At 48.7% G+C, this 16,185-nt stretch overlaps 1 protein-coding gene across 7 annotated transcripts in view; it reads left to right on the top strand.

The window, feature by feature from the left end:
- The window catches only part of PHACTR3 (phosphatase and actin regulator 3), a 213,045-nt gene that overhangs the window by 136,481 nt on the left and 60,379 nt on the right, over positions 1-16,185 (top strand). For all 7 annotated transcript variants that reach the window (XM_055308034.1, XM_055308068.1, XM_055308054.1 and 4 more), the window contains 2 exons: positions 4,739-4,913; positions 5,587-5,834. In XM_055308034.1, the coding sequence (XP_055164009.1) occupies positions 4,739-4,913; positions 5,587-5,834 (423 nt within the window). The remainder of the gene's footprint in view (positions 1-4,738; positions 4,914-5,586; positions 5,835-16,185) is intronic.

The raw sequence follows: 16,185 nt of genomic DNA, 5'->3' as shown, positions 1-16,185 counted from the left end.
GCAGAAGATGCAGCCAGCCCCTGGGATGAGGACTTTGTCTGTCTGGATATTTGGGTGTCCTCTCTGTCTTCTCCTACTTTCCCTCTCCCCTTCCTTCCCCACTCTGCCCCTCCTCCCCCCAGTCTCTCTCTCATGGTCTCTGCTCATCTGTTTCCCTGCATCTCTCCAGTGAGCTCCATCCCTCGAGGCAGAGGTGGGTGGTCAGAGAGGGGAGCACGGCTGGGTGGGGGCCCCCAAAGGCCTCTGCTTCTGTAGCTTTGGCCTCACCGGCTGAGTAATCCCAAGATGTTGAAATGTTTACTTTTGGAGTTTGTGTTGTACTTGTCCCATTGCTGTTGGAAATGGGAGACACTGCTGGTCTCCAGGGCAGGAGGGAGGGTGCAGGCCCCTCAGTAAGAGGTGACTGTTTTGAAGACTAAATCCTCAGCTGCTGCCTCTGAGGGCAGGGGACATGAAGAGGATGTGGATGGCAGACCTGAGTGGCTTTGCTGGGAGCCCTCAAACACCACCCCCAATACTGCTCCGTCCCTCTTGTTGAGCCACAAGGAGGCCTGGGGACACACCATTTGTTCCTAATGCACAAACCAGTCCCTCTGGGAGGGGACATGTGCCCGATTCACAGTTGAAAAGACTGTGGCTTAGGGGGCCCCAGCAACAGATCCTACAGCTAATGGAGACCTGACCCCAGTTCTGGGCCTGAGGCTTATAACCCTCCTCCCCTCACTGCTCTTTCTGCAAAAACCTTCTTCCCCTTTCTTCACTTGGTCAGCCCCTTTGCATCTCTGTCCCTACTTTAGGGGAGCCAATCCCATAGCAACATGCATCTTGCCTTCTGGTACGTGTCACATCACTTCCCCTTACCCAGTGAGTTGAATGGTGTCGCCTGAAGATGCACGTCTACCCAGAACCTCAGAACATGGCCTTCTTTGGCACGGGGTCTTTGCAGACACAATTCCATCAGGATCAAGGTGAAATCCTCCTGCCATAGGGTGGGTCCTAAATCCAATAAGAATGTCCTTCCGAGAGACCGAGTTTGCAGTGACCTGCTTGCATGCCAAGGCCTGCCGAGGGTTGCCAGAGGCCACCAGGAGCTGGAGGGAAGCCTGGCATGTGTCTCTCTCAGCCCTCAGAAGGCTCCAGCCCTGCTGACACCTTGGTTTCAGACTTCTGACGTCAGCAACCATGAGAGAATGAAGTCCGGTTGTTCTGAGTCCCAGCTCGTGGGACTTTGGGACAGCAGCCTGGGACCCCACCGGATCCCAGTGCTGGCATACAGCAGTGCTCAGCGAGTGCATGCGGCTGTGATGGAAGGAGCAGGTGGGGGTCCTGAGCCAGGTTCCAGTCCCAGCTCCTGCTTCTAACCTCTGGAATGAGTCTAAGCCTGCAGTGTGCCCGTGACCTGGCTACACGGATAAGAGTCAAAGTTCTGAGGCGGAACCACACTGTCCTGTGTCTCCTTACTGTCTTGTGATAATTTTCTTCCCCGTCCGCGGAGACCTGGCACAATTGGAAATCGGATAGGCACCCCCCACCACGTTTCATTCGGGCTCCCGTGTAATTGGTTCTGGTCCCTGGATAACCCAGCAGCCCCGAGACGTCCTGCCTCCGCCACTCGGGACAGATCAGGCCTCAGGCTGCACGTGTCCCCGATGTGACTCTGCTGCTTGTTCACGGAGCCGAAATGCTCGGTCCCCAGGGCCTCAGGTTCGGCACCTCTGACTTCCACCCTCCCCTTTCAGGGGGCTCCAGAGCATCACGGGGGATTCGTCTGGGGACTGGATTAGGAGCGGGAGAGCTCAGGAGGGTGGCTTCGGTCTGGATCTCTTTTTAAAGAGCTGAGACCACATTTTGGTGACTTTTGTCTTAATTTTCTCCCTTCTCCCTCTTTTTCCTCCCCTTTTGCGGGAAACGTTGGCTTCAGCCTGTGAGCACTAGGTGGCAGCAGAGGCCCCGTACCTGAGCTTCACTGGGACCCAGGGGGACAGTGTGCCCAAAGCTGAGTCCCCACGGGGCTCGCTCTTGTCTGACATGGTGCCCCCAGCCCCCACCAGAGGTCAGGGCATCGTCCCCTCACCCCCAGGCCCACTTGCGGACTTGCTTTGCTGAGTCTCTATGGTGTTTAATTTTTTTTTAATGAGTTGCCAACATTGTAAACATTCAGGTATGTTTAAGTGTTAAATATTGGAATATGTGTAGAACAGTGTAACAGGTGTAAAAATCTTTTACCTGTAATCCTGATTTGTGGCTCTTCTTGAGAAGTCTTCGTAGCTGGCAACCCCGAGTCCCAGCAGCCGCATTAAGGTGAGCAGGTGCTCTTGTGTTTGCTGAAACCCTTGTATCCCCCCCCCCCGCCCCCACCCCCGCCATCATAGGCATTGCCTGAGGTCCTTTGGCTCACCTGTGTCTCACCTGCCTGGCCCCGTGTGAGTTCACCCCCTCAGGGCAGAGCGGCTCCTGCCCCTGTCCAGCTAGGGGACAGTCGCCCGTCTGGGTGGGGGTCCTGTGGCCTCTGCCAGCTGTAGTTGGAGTCGTGCTGCCAGGTTCCAGTCCCAGCCCCTGCTACATCCTGGAGGCACAAGTCGGAGGTGGCTCCGGAGCCTGGTTCCTCACGTGAGGAGCGGGAGTGAGGGCCTCATCGCTGGCCCCGGCGAGCCAGGGACGGTGCTCAGCAGAGCGGCACGTGGGAAACGCTTGTTCGGGGTGCCCGTGACTGACAGCGTGTGGAGACCCCGTTAGAGTCCAGGCTGAGTGAGCACAGGCAGGCTGTGTCACCTCACTTTCCCTGGGCTGTGACGGCCTCCTAGTAGGGTGGGGTGAGGGTTCCAGCAGCAGCAGCAGCGGAGCATCACCTGCTCCAGTGGGGTCCCTGTGATGATCAGGGGCCACCCTGCGTGGGGGCTAAGCCAGGGGGTGTAGGCTACTGGGGGTGGTCCTGAGGGCCACGCTCGGAATGGAGCCCCCACCCTGCCCTGCCTATGACTGGCACCATCTCATCCTCGGGTGTCAGTCGCTCAGGTGGACCTTCTACTGACCTCTCTGTGGCCCAGCCCACCTGCGTACCGTCCCCCCAGGTGTACTTGGCCCACCTGTGTCCCCCACCCTCAGGTGTGCTCAGCTTACCTGCCTGGCTCCGCTCTCCCTAAAATCCTCGTGTTGGCTTTCTGTCTGCCTTTCCTCTTGTGGCTCCACCCAGCCATCCTCAAGGCCCTTTGAGGGCAAGGCCTGGGCTGTTTGGCGTTACCTGGCTGTGCCCACAGAAGCAGGTGCTTGTGAAGAAAGCAAAATGACACATGACATGTTTCAACAAGATGTATAGTTTTCCTTCTAGTTTTTGTTTTTAATTGGCACTGTCCACATTCTCGGATTGCATCAGAAAGGCTTTGCCTGTCAGTGGTTTAGATCTGTGTCTGTCTGTGTCTCTGTCCCTCTTCCTGTTGAGGCTAAAAAGGGAGTTGATTTGTTTGTATCCAGTCAAGCAAAGTGGTGGAGCCTGGAGCCTGCCTCTGCGGAGGCCTGTTCGGGAGCGAGTCTGTGTCTGAACGTAGCACGGGGGTCAGGGAGCACCCGGGCTCCTGCTGCCCGGTCAGGGAGCTCCTGGCCCATTTTACGGATAAGAAGGCTGAGGCTCTGGGGCTTTTACAGCTGCTAAGTAGCAGATCGAGGCTGGGGGCCAGATCTGGGCAATGGGCAAACCCAAGCTGTGTGGCGCCCTGAGCCCCCGATGCTGTGGAGGGCTTGCCGTGCACGTTCAGGAAGTACCTGGCACGGGGAGGGAAGTCTCGCCTCCCTAGGGTGGAACTGAGCACACCTAGTCTGGGTCTTCAGACTCTGTTCATGTGTACGAGCGTGTTGCACACGTGTTAAGTGCCAGGCCTCGGGCTACGGCAGGAAGGATGGAAGATACGGGCTCTGCCCAGAGGCGCAAAGTCGGGTGAGGAGGGCAGACCCGAGGAAGGAATTCGTCCCAAGTGGGAGGAGAGGGGTGTCCGGGCTGCCTTGAGTCCCACGGGGCAGGTACGACGGGCTCTGCACGAGGGTGCAGATTCACAGAAGGTCTCCTGAGGAAGTGAGATTGGTGTAGACGGGAAGGGAAGAGCATTTCAGGCAGGGGGAACAGCCTGTGCAAAGGCTCAGGGTAGAGCATGTGGTTCCCTCGAGGACTAGAAAGCTCCCTCTGCCCTACAGCGAAGAGAGCTTGGGGGGGGGACAGTTGGGGGGAGACGAAGCCTGAGTGCTGAGGGGGGCGGCCTACGGGGCTCTGGGGTGCTGTGCTGAGGAGAATGCAAGAGGCTCACCTTCCTGAAAGCTCCCACTGGGTGAGGCTCGGGGCGGGGGTGCTGGAGGAGATGAGGGGGGGCTGGGATCACGCTGGGTCCAGGCTGAGCTCGAGGAACTACGCTGGCTTCCACAGTAGGAAGTGTAGCTTCAAGAAGCTGAATCTGTGGCAGAGAAACGGGAAGGAGGGTTTTCTGCACCTGAGACCTTGCCCGGGGCCTATTGGCACGGGGGTCTGTGGAGCTCAGCTCCTGGGGTTGGAGGCAGGAGGTCCCAGCGGACGGAGCTGGGCAGAGGTGAACCCCATCTCGGGCTCTGGGGGCAGGGGACCTGGCGCGACATCCAGAACAGGATGTGAGGGTCACGTGGCCGGGGGCTGTGTCCTCTGCTCCTGGGCTTGCGTCTTTCTGCAGAGTCCCTCCTCCCAGAGACTTACACTCCTGTCGTCCCTCTCATGCTCCAGGCCAGCCTGTGCTCTTCCAAGGCCCTGGTGGGAAGAGCACGGACCCTCCCCTCCGAGGACAGCTCTCCACGCCCACGGGGTCTCCACATCTCACCACTGTCCACCGGCCGCTGCCCCCCAGCCGTGTCATTGAGGAGCTGCACAGGGCGCTGGCCACCAAGCATCGCCAGGACAGGTGAGGCCCTCCCCCTGGTCGGGAGACCCATGTGCTCAAATCCCCACCAGCCTCGTGCTCTTCACCTGTGTGGTCATGGGGCTCAATGCACGGCTGTCACCGTCTCAGAATTCTTAAGTTTTGGATAAGAGCATCACCTTTTTACTTTGCACAGAGCTCTGGTCTGGGTTGCCACATTCTAGGAGAGGACATTCAGGGGTGCACACGTGGGAACCTGGCCACAAAGCTCCCCCCTGCATTTCTCCCGATGGATCCAGGCTAGGGTGGGGGCACCCGTGGAAGAGAAGTAGATGTCACACTGGCCCAGGACTCTGAAGACTTGGAGTTTTCATTAGGCAAGAGTGCAAGGAAGCCCGTTCTGGAAGCTTTTACTCTTTTATTTTTGATCTCGCGTGTCCATAGACCGTGAAAGAGAAATGAGTTGATGCAGGGCAGAGCGGTTAGGTAGCGGGACCCGTGTATGGTTTGGCAGAAGCACGGCGCAGAGGACCCGGGCCTTTGCTGCACGGAGTGGGACGGGATCCTAACGTGCCTCTCTCCTGCATGTGCCATCCGGGACCGCTGGGCCCGTGGATGTGGGACGGAGGCCACGGGGCCGCCTTTGCGATACCATCACAAGCCAGGTCCTCCGACAAGGTGGGCAGCGTGTAACCCGAACTGTCTTCTGGTTCAGTTTTCAAGGAAGGGACAATAAAGCGTCCCCGAAGAAGCGCGTGGACGTGCGCCTGTCCAGGACGTGCAGCGTGGAGCGGGGCAAGGACAGGGAGGAGGCTTGGAGCTTCGACGGGGTCTCGGACAGCAAGCGGACCGCGGCCAAAGGGTCTGAGGAGGACAAGGAGAACCTGATCGTGAACTCGGAGCTCAAGGATGACCTGCTGGTGTATCAGGACGAGGAGGCGCTGAACGACTCCATCATCTCTGGTGAGGAGGGCCCGGAGCCTGCCGTGCGGGCCGCCATGGGGGCCACAGGGCCCAGGGACAAGGAGGTGCCTTGAGTGAGCACAGAGGAGGGGACAGGGCCAGGCCGGCCGGGCTGCCCCCAGCAGGAGGGAAGGGGGCTGCATCTCTGAGGATGAGCAGGGGAGCCCCTGAAGACTGGCGGGTGGGGTTGGGAGATGCACAGTGAAGCTGGATTATTTTGGTAACTGCGTATTGATTTTCGTGTGTTTTTGAAAATATGTGAAAGAGGTTCAGTACGTAACTTTGCGGGTGTCGCTGCTTAGGGAGATGTGGCAAAAGTCGTATAGGTGGTACGCCGAGGGCTAACTTTTGGAAAATAGAGCAAAGAATGCTGCCGGGAAGGCGAGGCTGAAGCGGGAGGGAGAGGGCCGGGGTCCGCGGCCATCCAGGTGTGGCGCGCGCGTGACCGTGCCTGCGTGTGTGGGTGCTCATCCTGGGACGTCAGCTCACGCGGGCTCTGGAGCTCGGCACTGCTCCATCCTGGCTTCTGGACTCAGGCTCAGGGAGGTGGAAGGAGCGGAGGTGCAGGTCAGGCCAAGGGAGTGCAGGGCGGGTCCCCTGCAGGCTGTCCAGGCTGTGCTGAGGGCCTGCTCCTTGCAGGAGGGTCGATCTCCTGGTGACTGTCACCACCGTGGGCAGAGCTCTGGGTCGAGGCACCGGGGACCCAGCCCAGCAAATGGCTTCTTCCTTGGGTGTTGGGTAGCAACTGAGGAAGGGGCTGACGTTGACCTGGGTCCTGGCTGGTCCCCAGGGAGGTGGTACCATGACCAGGTGGATAGAGCCCAGGGTTAGACAGCAGCCTGGCTGTCACTCTTCCTGTCCACTTGCATCCTTCTGAGCCTTTTCCACCCCAGCCAGCGAATCCTGTGAGGAACACCAGCATCCTGTGCATTGGGAAGACGCTGACTTTGATCACTGAACCAGAAACCTGGAGCCGGTCACTGGCTGGGGGATCTGGACATGTCCGAGGAGCTGCGGCCTGTGGGCTTTCCCAAGCTTACCTGGCCCCAGGACTGTCTTCCTTGAATACCCGTCAGCCTCTGAGGGACGGGGTCAGGAGGGAGATCTCTGAGAACGGCTGGTGTAAGCGAGGGTGCCAGGCTGGCACAGGTGCCTTCAAGCTCAGCACCAGTGACATCAGGGGCTGGGTGGTTCTCTGGGGCGGGGTGAAGGCTGCCCTGCGCCTTGGAGGGTGTTGAGCAGCATCTTTGGCCTGCACCCCCTGGACCAGCTCCCTCCAGCTCTAGGGGTGGACGTGTCTGCCTCTTTGGCTGCCCGTGGCTCCAGACGCTCCTGGGCTTGGCAGCTGCTTCCCTGTCTCTGTAACTCCTCAGTTCCCCTCTTCTCCCTGGGCCCTCTCCCTTTCTCCCATCTAAGTACTAACCAAACCTGACCCTGCTGAGCTCCTGAGATCAGATGAGATAATCTGGATAATTATGGGTGAGTCTCCTCATTTTGACATCCATGAGTACATCTACAAAAAATAAATTGCATCTTTTCCCAAATAAGGTCGCATTCATAAGTATAGGGTACACACATCTTTAGGGGTCACCATTCCACCTCTCCAGCCACTCCCAGTGGCATAATAGGCTCCTCACTGAGCCACTGTGGTCTAATGGGAGCAGGAGGGTAGGACTCCTCCTAGAAACTCTGCTGCTAACGTGTGCAGGCTCGCCACCAAGCTGCCCGGGAATATGCTGCACTTACTGCATTTGCAGAGCCTGGACAGAGCATCCTCTCCTCTGTCCCTTCTTCTGTGGGCACCGCTGTTCTGGGTTCATGGTCAGGATCTGACATTCAACCCTAAGAACATCCTGCCGTGGTCTGGGCTTGTTGCACACGCCATCAGGACTTCCTGGAGATTCTAGTCTTCTGCAAATTGAGCCTGTGGGGGCTCATCCCAGGTGCATGACACGGCGTTCCCAAACCATGGAAATACAGCATGGGAAGGGGTTTCCTTGATTTTACACACTCTCCTATGTGTTCGTAATTCTCTCAAAGTTAAGAGCCTCTCAGATAAAGTACTTGGAAGGAAAAGTTCTATTTTGTACTAGAAAAAGTCTAGAAACGTTACCTTGTGAAGGAATGTTACTCACGGAAGGAAAGGCCCATGAAAACGTTCTGCTTTGCGTGGAAGGACAGTAGCGGCAGGGATCAGTTATTTGCTTCTTTTGGATTCAAGAAACTTTGCAGGCATTGTCCCGTCCCACGTGATCAGCCCAAAGATGTGCCATCCTGAGTTCTGTAATAAGGTGGCATCCTATGCATCTGAGTTAGAATTTCATTTCTAGAGCTGGGGGTGGCCCCATGCAAGGCAGGTTGCCTTATGGATCCGCCGGAAGGCTGTCCGACCTGGCTGAGTTGGAGTGAAAAAAAAAATGTATCTGTTGTACTCTGAGTCTGGCAATGGATTTCCATGCAGAGCAAATCAAATGTCTTGGTCAACACAGAAAGATGTGTGACGGACGGCGGATTGATGCTTCGTGCCCGCCTGCAGCGGGTAGAGATACCGTCACGGGCCTGTACAGTCAGTGCTCGGTAATAACAGGACGCTGGGGGCGTTCTCAGCTTCAGCAAAGGTGAATCATGAAGATTTAATTCTTTTTACGAGCAGTTGTAGGTCCACAAGAAAATTAGGAGAGAGTTAGAGAGACTTCCATGCGCGTCCCCAGCCCCGCACCTGCATCGCCTCCCTGTTACCAGCGTCACTCCAGAGTGGTGTGTTTGTGACAGTTGACGAGCCCGCCCTGACCCCTCATCCCTCAAAGGGTTCACTCTCGGTGTTGTGCGTTCTGTGGGTTTAGGCAAGTCGACAATGACTTGTGTCTGCCATGATTTCATTCAGAGAATTTCCACTGCTCCAAAAATCCTCCGTGCTCCCCCTGTTCATCCCTCCCACCCCCACCCCCACCCCCACCCCCATGACCGCTGAGCTTCTTATTGTCTGTAGTTTCACTCTTCAGGAATGTCATATGGTTGAAATCACGCAGTGTGTACCCTTTCCAGACAGGCTTCTTTCACCTAGTAATACGCATTCAGGTTTTCCTCCGTGTCTCTTCATGGCTTGATGGCTCATTTCTTCTCCGTGCTGAATGGTATTTCATTGTCTGGATGGACCGCAGTTTGTCCGTTCCCTCCTGAAGGACACTCTGGTCCCTGCCAAGTTTTGGTAATAATGTATACAGCTGCCATACAAACCCATGTGCAATTTTTTGTGTGTGTGTGGACGTGATTTTTCACCTCTTTTGAGCAAATACCACGCAGCCCGATTGCTAGATTGCTATGCTAAGACCATGTTTAGATTTGTAAGAAACCATCCAATGGTCTTTGAAGTGGCTGCGCCATTGCGCATTCCCACCAGCTTGAATGAGCACTCCTGCTGCCCCATGTCCTTGCCAACGTCGGGTGTCATCAGCGCTCTGGATTTTGACCCTTCTCAGAGGTGTGTGGTGCTGTCTTGTTTTAATTTGCATTTCCCTGAGGACCTACGACGTGGAGCATCTCTGCATGCTCGCTTGCTACCTGTGTATCTTTGGTGGGGTGTCAGAGTTTTGGATCCATTTTTTAATCGGGTTATCTGTTTGCTTAGGGTTGAGTTTTAAGAATTCTTTATATTCAGGATGAAGAGTTCTTTATCAGATGTAACTTTTGGAAATATTTTCTCCCAGCCTGTGTCCTCTCTTGTTCTCTTGACATTGTCTTTCACAGAGCAGAGGTTTTGAATTTTAATGGAGTCTAGTTTATTGATTATTTTTATCATGTGTTGTGCTTTGAGCAGTGTATCTAAAAGGACATCACCATATTCAAACTCACTTAGGTTTTCTCATGTCGTCCCCTAAGAGTTTTATAGTTTGGAATTTTACATTTAGATGTATGACCTATTGTGTGAAGGTTATATGGCCCATGTCAAGATTCTTTTAATTTTTTCCATGCGACTGTCCAGTTCTAGACAATTTGCTAATTAATTTATTTAATGTAGAATTTTAATTCATCATAAAAATTTAAAATGTATTTAACAATTTAACATTTTAGACATTTTTTTTTAAGTAGGCTCCATGACTACCATGGAGCCCAGTGCTGGGCTTGAACTCATGACCCTGAGATCAAGACCTGAGATGAGATCAAGAATCAGACACCTAACCGACTGAGTGAACCAGGCACCTCTAATATTTATTTAACAATTTAAAGAATTATTCCAAATATAATGTTGAGGATTTTTGCATTGGTGTTCATGAGAGATTTTGGTCTATAGTGTTTCTTTCCCTACAATGTCTAATACCAATAATTTTGGTATTAGGGGAATGCTGGCCTCAGAGTGAATTAGCATCCTGTTCTCAGCTTCTGTCCTCTGCAGGAGATTGCAGAGAATTGGTATACTTTCCTTAAAATTTCAGTAGAATTCACCAGTGAACCCATCTTGGCCTAGTGCTTTCTGTTTTGAAGGTTATTAATTATTGATTCAATTCCTTTAATAGATTTAGGCTTGTTCAGATCATCTGTTTATTCTTGTGATTTTGGACAGATTGTGTCCTTCGAGAAATTGGTCCACTTCCTCCAGGTCATGCAGTTTGTGGGAATGGAGTTGTTCATAGTATATCTTTATTCTTTTAATGTCTATGGGATCTGTAGTGATGTCCCTTCTTTCATTCTGATATTAGTAATTTGTGGCCTCTATCTTTTTTTTTCCCCTTAGTTATCCTGGCTGGAGGTTAATCAATTTTATTGATCTTTTCAAAGAACCAGCTTTTGGTTTCATTGATTTTTCTCTGTTGATTAGCTATTTGTTTTTAAAGATTTATTTATTTATTAGAGATACAAAGAGAGAGAGAGACAGAGAGACAGACAGGTAGAGGGAGAAACAGGCTTCCTGCATGGAGCCTGACATGGGACTTGATCCCGGGTCTCCAGGATCACGCCCTGGGCCAAAGGCAGCACTAAACCGCTAAACCACCAGAGCTGCCCTGATTTGCTATTTTGAATATCACCGATGTCTGCTCCAATTCTTATTTCTCTCCTTCTACTTACTCTGGATTTAATTTGTTCTTTTTTTTCTAGTTGCTTAAGGTGGAAATTTCAGATGACTTATTTATTTATTTATTTATTTATTTATTTATTTATTTATTTATTTATTTATTTTTAAACATTTTATTTATTCATGAGAGACAGACAGAGAGGGAGAGAGGGGCAGAGACACAAGCAGAGACACAGGCAGAGGGAGAAGCGGGCTCCTCACAGGGAGCCCAATGTGGGACTCCGTCTGGGACCCCAGGATCACGCCCTGAGCCAAAGACAGATGCTCAACTGCTGAGCCACCCAGGGACTGATCAGCCATCCCAGATGACTGATTTTAGATCTTTCTTCTTTTCTTTTTTAAAGACTTTATTTATTTATTTATTTATTCATGAGACACACGCGCACACACACACAAAGACAGAGAGCGAGAGAGGCAGAGACACAGGCAGAGGGTAAAGCAGGCTCCATGCAGGGAGCCCGATACAGGACTCGATCCCCGGCCTCCAGGATCACGCCCTGGGGTGAAGGCAGGCACCAAACTGCTGAGCCACCCAGGGATCCCTCTTTCATCTTTTCTAATCCAAGCATTCAGTGCTATAATTTTTCCTCTAAACTCTTTTACTGTGTCCCACAAATTGCTAAGTTGTGTTTTTGTTTTCATTTAGTTCAAGATATTTTTAAAATGTTGTTGAGGTTTCTTCTTTGATTCGTGTACTGTTTGGAAACATGTCGTTTAAGCCCCCATGTATATTGGGATTTTCCAGTTGTCATTCTGTTACTGATTACTGGTTTAATTGCATTGTGGTCTGAGAGCAGACATTATATGATTTGTATTTTTTTAAATATGTGAGGGTATGTATTCTGGCCCAGAATGTGCTGAATCTTGGTGAATGTTCCATGTGACCTTGAAAACAATGTGTGCTCTGCTCTTGCTGAGTGAAGTAGCCTGTGGGTGTCAGTTATACCCAATTGGCTGAAGGGCTCTGGATTCCACCAAGTGCTTACTGATTTTCCATTCCTGGATCTGCCCACATCTGAGAGAAGGGTGTGGAGTCTCAGTGATGAGAGTGTGTTTATCTACTCTTTGTATTCCATTTTCATAAAATAGTTTGATATGCTGTTGTTAGGTGCATACTCGTCAAGGACCATTACGTGTTCTTTGAGAAGTGGCCCCTTTGGCATGTGGCATGCCATTCCTTATCCCCGATGACCTTCCTTGCTTTGAAATCTACCCTTCTGAAATTAACATAGTCACTCCTGCTTTCTTTCGATTAGTGTTAGCATAGTAGATTTCTCTCCATCCATTTGCTCTCAATCTCTACGTGTCTTTGTAGCTGACATCATTCCTTTAGACAACACAGAGTTGAGTCTTGTTTTTTTGATCCACTCTGACAGTCTCTGCCTTTTAATTGGTGTATTCAGGCCATTGACATTCAAAGTGGTTTGTAATGTAGCTGGATTAATATCTACCATATTTGTTACTGTTTTCTACTTATTGCCTTTGTTCTTTGTTCTTCTCTTCTACCATTTGTGGTTCTATTTTTTATTTATTTTAATTTCAATATAGTTAATATACAGTGTTACATTAGTTTCAATATAATGATTCAACACTTTCATACATGATCAGGTGCTCATCACGACAAGTGCACTCCTTAATCTCCGTTACCTGTTTTATCCACATCCCTATCCATCTCCTCACTGGTAACCATCGGTTTGTTCTCTATAGTTAAGAGTCTGTTTCTTGCTTTGTCTCCTTTTTCCCCTTTATTTACTTATTTTGTTTCTTAAATTCCACATATGAGTGAGATCATATGGTATTTGTCATTCTCTGACTGGCTTGTGTCACTTAGCATTATACATCTAGCTCCATCCATTTTGTTGCAAATGGTAGGATTTCATTCTTTATGGCTGAGTAATACTCATTGTATATGTATACCACTTCTTTATTCATCTGTTGATGGACACTTGGGCTGCTTCCATAATTTGGTTATTGTAAATGATGTTGAAGTAAACATAAGGATGCATGTAACCTTTCAAATGTAGTATTTTTGTATTTTGGGGGTAAATACTCAGTAGTACAATTACTGGATCATATGGTAGTTCTATTTTTAATTTTTTGAGGACCTTCCATCCTGTCTTCCACAGTGGCGGCACTGTTGCATTCCCACCAACCATGCATGAGGGTTCCTTTTCCTCCACATCCTCACCAACAATTGGTCTTTGTTTTTTTATTTTAGCCATTCTGACATGTGTGAAGTGATATCTCCTCATGGTTTTGATTTGCATTTCCCTGATGATGAGTGATGTTGAGCATCTTTTCATGTGTCTGTTTGCCATCTGCATGTCTTTTTTTGAAAATTTTCTGTTCATGTATTCTACCTATTTTTGATTCAATTGCTTTTTTGGTGTTGGATTGTGTAAGTATATTTTAAATACTAATCTTTTATAAGCTATGTCATTTGCAAATATCTTCTCCCATTCAGTAGGTTGTCTTTTATTTTTGTTGGTTCATTCCTTTGCTATGCAGAAGCTTTTTATTTGATATAGTCCCAATAGTTTATTTTTGCTTTTGTTTCCCTTGCCTCAGGAGATCTATCTAGAAAAATATTAGTATGCCCAACGTCAGAGAAATTACTGCCTGTGCTCTCTTCTAGTATTTTCATGCTTTTAGGTCTTACATTTAGGGCCCTCATCCATTATGAGTTTATTTTTGTGTATGGTGTAAGAAAGGGGTCCAGTATCATCCTTTCGCATGTAGCTGTCCAGTTTTCCCAACACCATTTGTTTCAGAGACTCTTTTCCCACTGCATATTCTTGCCTCCTTTGTCAAAGATTGATAATATGATTGTGCATTCATTTCTGGGTCTTCCTTTCTGTTCTATGAATTTGTGTGTCTGTTTTTGTGCCAGTACCAACAGTACTTCCTTGTAATAGATCTTGAAATTTGGAATTGTGATGCCTTTAGCTTCATTTTTCTGTTTCAAGATTGGTTTGGCTATTTGAAGTCTTTTGTTGTTCCGTACAGACTTTAGGATAGTCCTAGTTCTGTTCTGTTGGTATTTTTGATAGGGATTGCATTAAGTCTAGATTTCTTTGGGTAGTATGGACAATTTAACAATATTTGTTCTTTCAATCCATGAGCATAGAATGTCTTTCCATTTGTTTCTGTCATCTTCAGTTTCTTTCATCAGTGTTTTATAGTTTTTGGAGTACAGGCTTTCACCTCCTTGGTTAAGTTAATTCCTATCTTTGGTGCAATTATAAATAGTACTTTCTTAATTTCTCTTTCTGCTACGTCATAGAATTGCAACAGATTTCTGTACATTGATTACATATTCTGTGACCTTAATGAATTCATTTACCTGTTCTAGTAGTTATTTTATGGCTCTAGGGTTTTCTCTGTACAGTATTATGTCTTCTGCAAATAGCGAGAACTTGACTTCTTCTTACCAATTTGGATGTCTTGTATTTCTTTTCGTTGTCTGATTGCTGTGGCTAAGACTTCCAGTTCTGTGTTGAATAAAGTGGTGAGAATGAACATCCCTGTCTTCTTCCTGACCTTAGGGGAAAAGCTGTCAGTTTCTCCCCATTGAGTATGATGTTACATAAGGCCTTTATTATGTTGAGGTGTGTTCCCTCTAAACTTCCTTTGTTCAGGATGTTTTTTTAAAGATTTATTTATTTATTAGCATGTACGTGGGGGGAGAAGCAGAGGGAGAGGGACAAGCAGACTCTATGATGAGTGTGGAGCCCAAGGTGGGGTTTGATCTCACCACCCTGAGATCATGACCTAAGCTAGTCAAGAGTCGGACTTTTAACTGACTGAGCCACCCGGGCATGCCTGTTGAGGGTTGTTTTTTGTTTGTTTGTTTTTTGTTAAATAATGAGTGGATGTTGTTCTTTCTCAAATGGTAAATGATTTTTTTTCATGTATTGTTGGATTCAGTTAATCCAACAGTTAACTAATACTTTGTTGAGGATTTTTGCATCTATGTTCATCAGTGATGTTGGCCTGTAGTTCTCTTTTTGTAATGTCTTTATCTGGCTTTGGTATCAGGGTAATACTCATCTCCTAGAAAGAATTTGGAAGCTTTCCTCCACTTCTATTTTCTGGAGTAGTTTGAGAAGAATGAGTATGAGCTCTTCTTTAAATATTTGGTAGAATTCACCTGAGACCATCTGGTTCTGAACTTTTGTTTGTCGGGAGTGTTTTGATTACTGATGCAATTTCATTGCTGGTGACCTGTTCAAATTTTCTATTTCTTCCTGAATCCATTTTGGTTAGTAGGTAATATGTTTCTAGGAATTTATCCTTTTCTTCTAGGCTGTCCAATTTGTTGGCATATAATTTCTCCCCTTTCATTTCTGATTTTGAGTCCTTTTTTTTTATGAGTCCAGCTAGAGGTTTACCAATTTTGTTGCTCTTTTTGATGAACCAGCTCTTCATTTCACTGATCAGTTCTTTTTTTTTCTTTTTAGTTTCTATACCATTTATTTCTGCTGTAATATTTATTATTACCTTCCTTCTACTGGTTTTGGATTTTGTTCTTCTTTTTCTAGTTCATTTATATGTAAGGGTAGGTGATTTGAGATTTTTCTTCTTGAGGTAGGCCTGTATTGATATAAACTTCCCTTTTAGAGCTTTGTTGCATCCCAAGGATTTAGGACTGTTGTGTTTTCATCTTCTTTTGTTTCCATGTCCTTTTTATTTTTTTCCATTTTTATTATTATTTTTGGTGCAAAAAAAAAGTGATTTATTAAAGCACGGGGACAGAACCCATGGGCAGAAAGAGTTGCCACACTGGGGTTAGGAGGAATGGCTGATTATATACTTGGGAATTGGGAGAGGCAAGGAAAAGAGGAAGTGTCCAAAAGAACTTTCATTAGCTAAAGAAGACTCTCAGGATTCTGGGGACCTGGCTGTTGCCAAGCTGAGGTTTATCCCTCTAGTAAGGCTTTAACATGAAGATAGTTGGGAGCTGCCTGGAGGAATATTATACTCTTTCTATGAGAAGCCCTTGTCAATAGGCTGCAGGTCGTAAAGGAACTTAACTCTGTTTACATTAACTTCTGCCTCTGTTTCCCACATCACCATGGGGGGGGGGTTCTGTTGGAGCTCCAGAAAATTGAGTTATGGGTCTCTGGAAGTTAGGTTACCAATAAGAATGGTTTTTCCTTATAAATCACTGAGATGTTGGTAAACCGAGAGAGACTCCTGTCTTGTAGGATGGTGATCTCTAGACATTAACGATTTGTTTTTCCTTTCCTTAGTTTTAGGCCAACCAGGAGTGCCTGAGGA

The sequence above is a fragment of the Nyctereutes procyonoides genome, unplaced genomic scaffold, assembly GCF_905146905.1.
Source record: "Nyctereutes procyonoides isolate TBG_1078 unplaced genomic scaffold, NYPRO_anot_genome, whole genome shotgun sequence".
Classification (NCBI taxonomy): Eukaryota; Metazoa; Chordata; class Mammalia; order Carnivora; family Canidae; genus Nyctereutes; species Nyctereutes procyonoides.
This window is presented reverse-complemented; position numbering and strand designations above follow the sequence as displayed.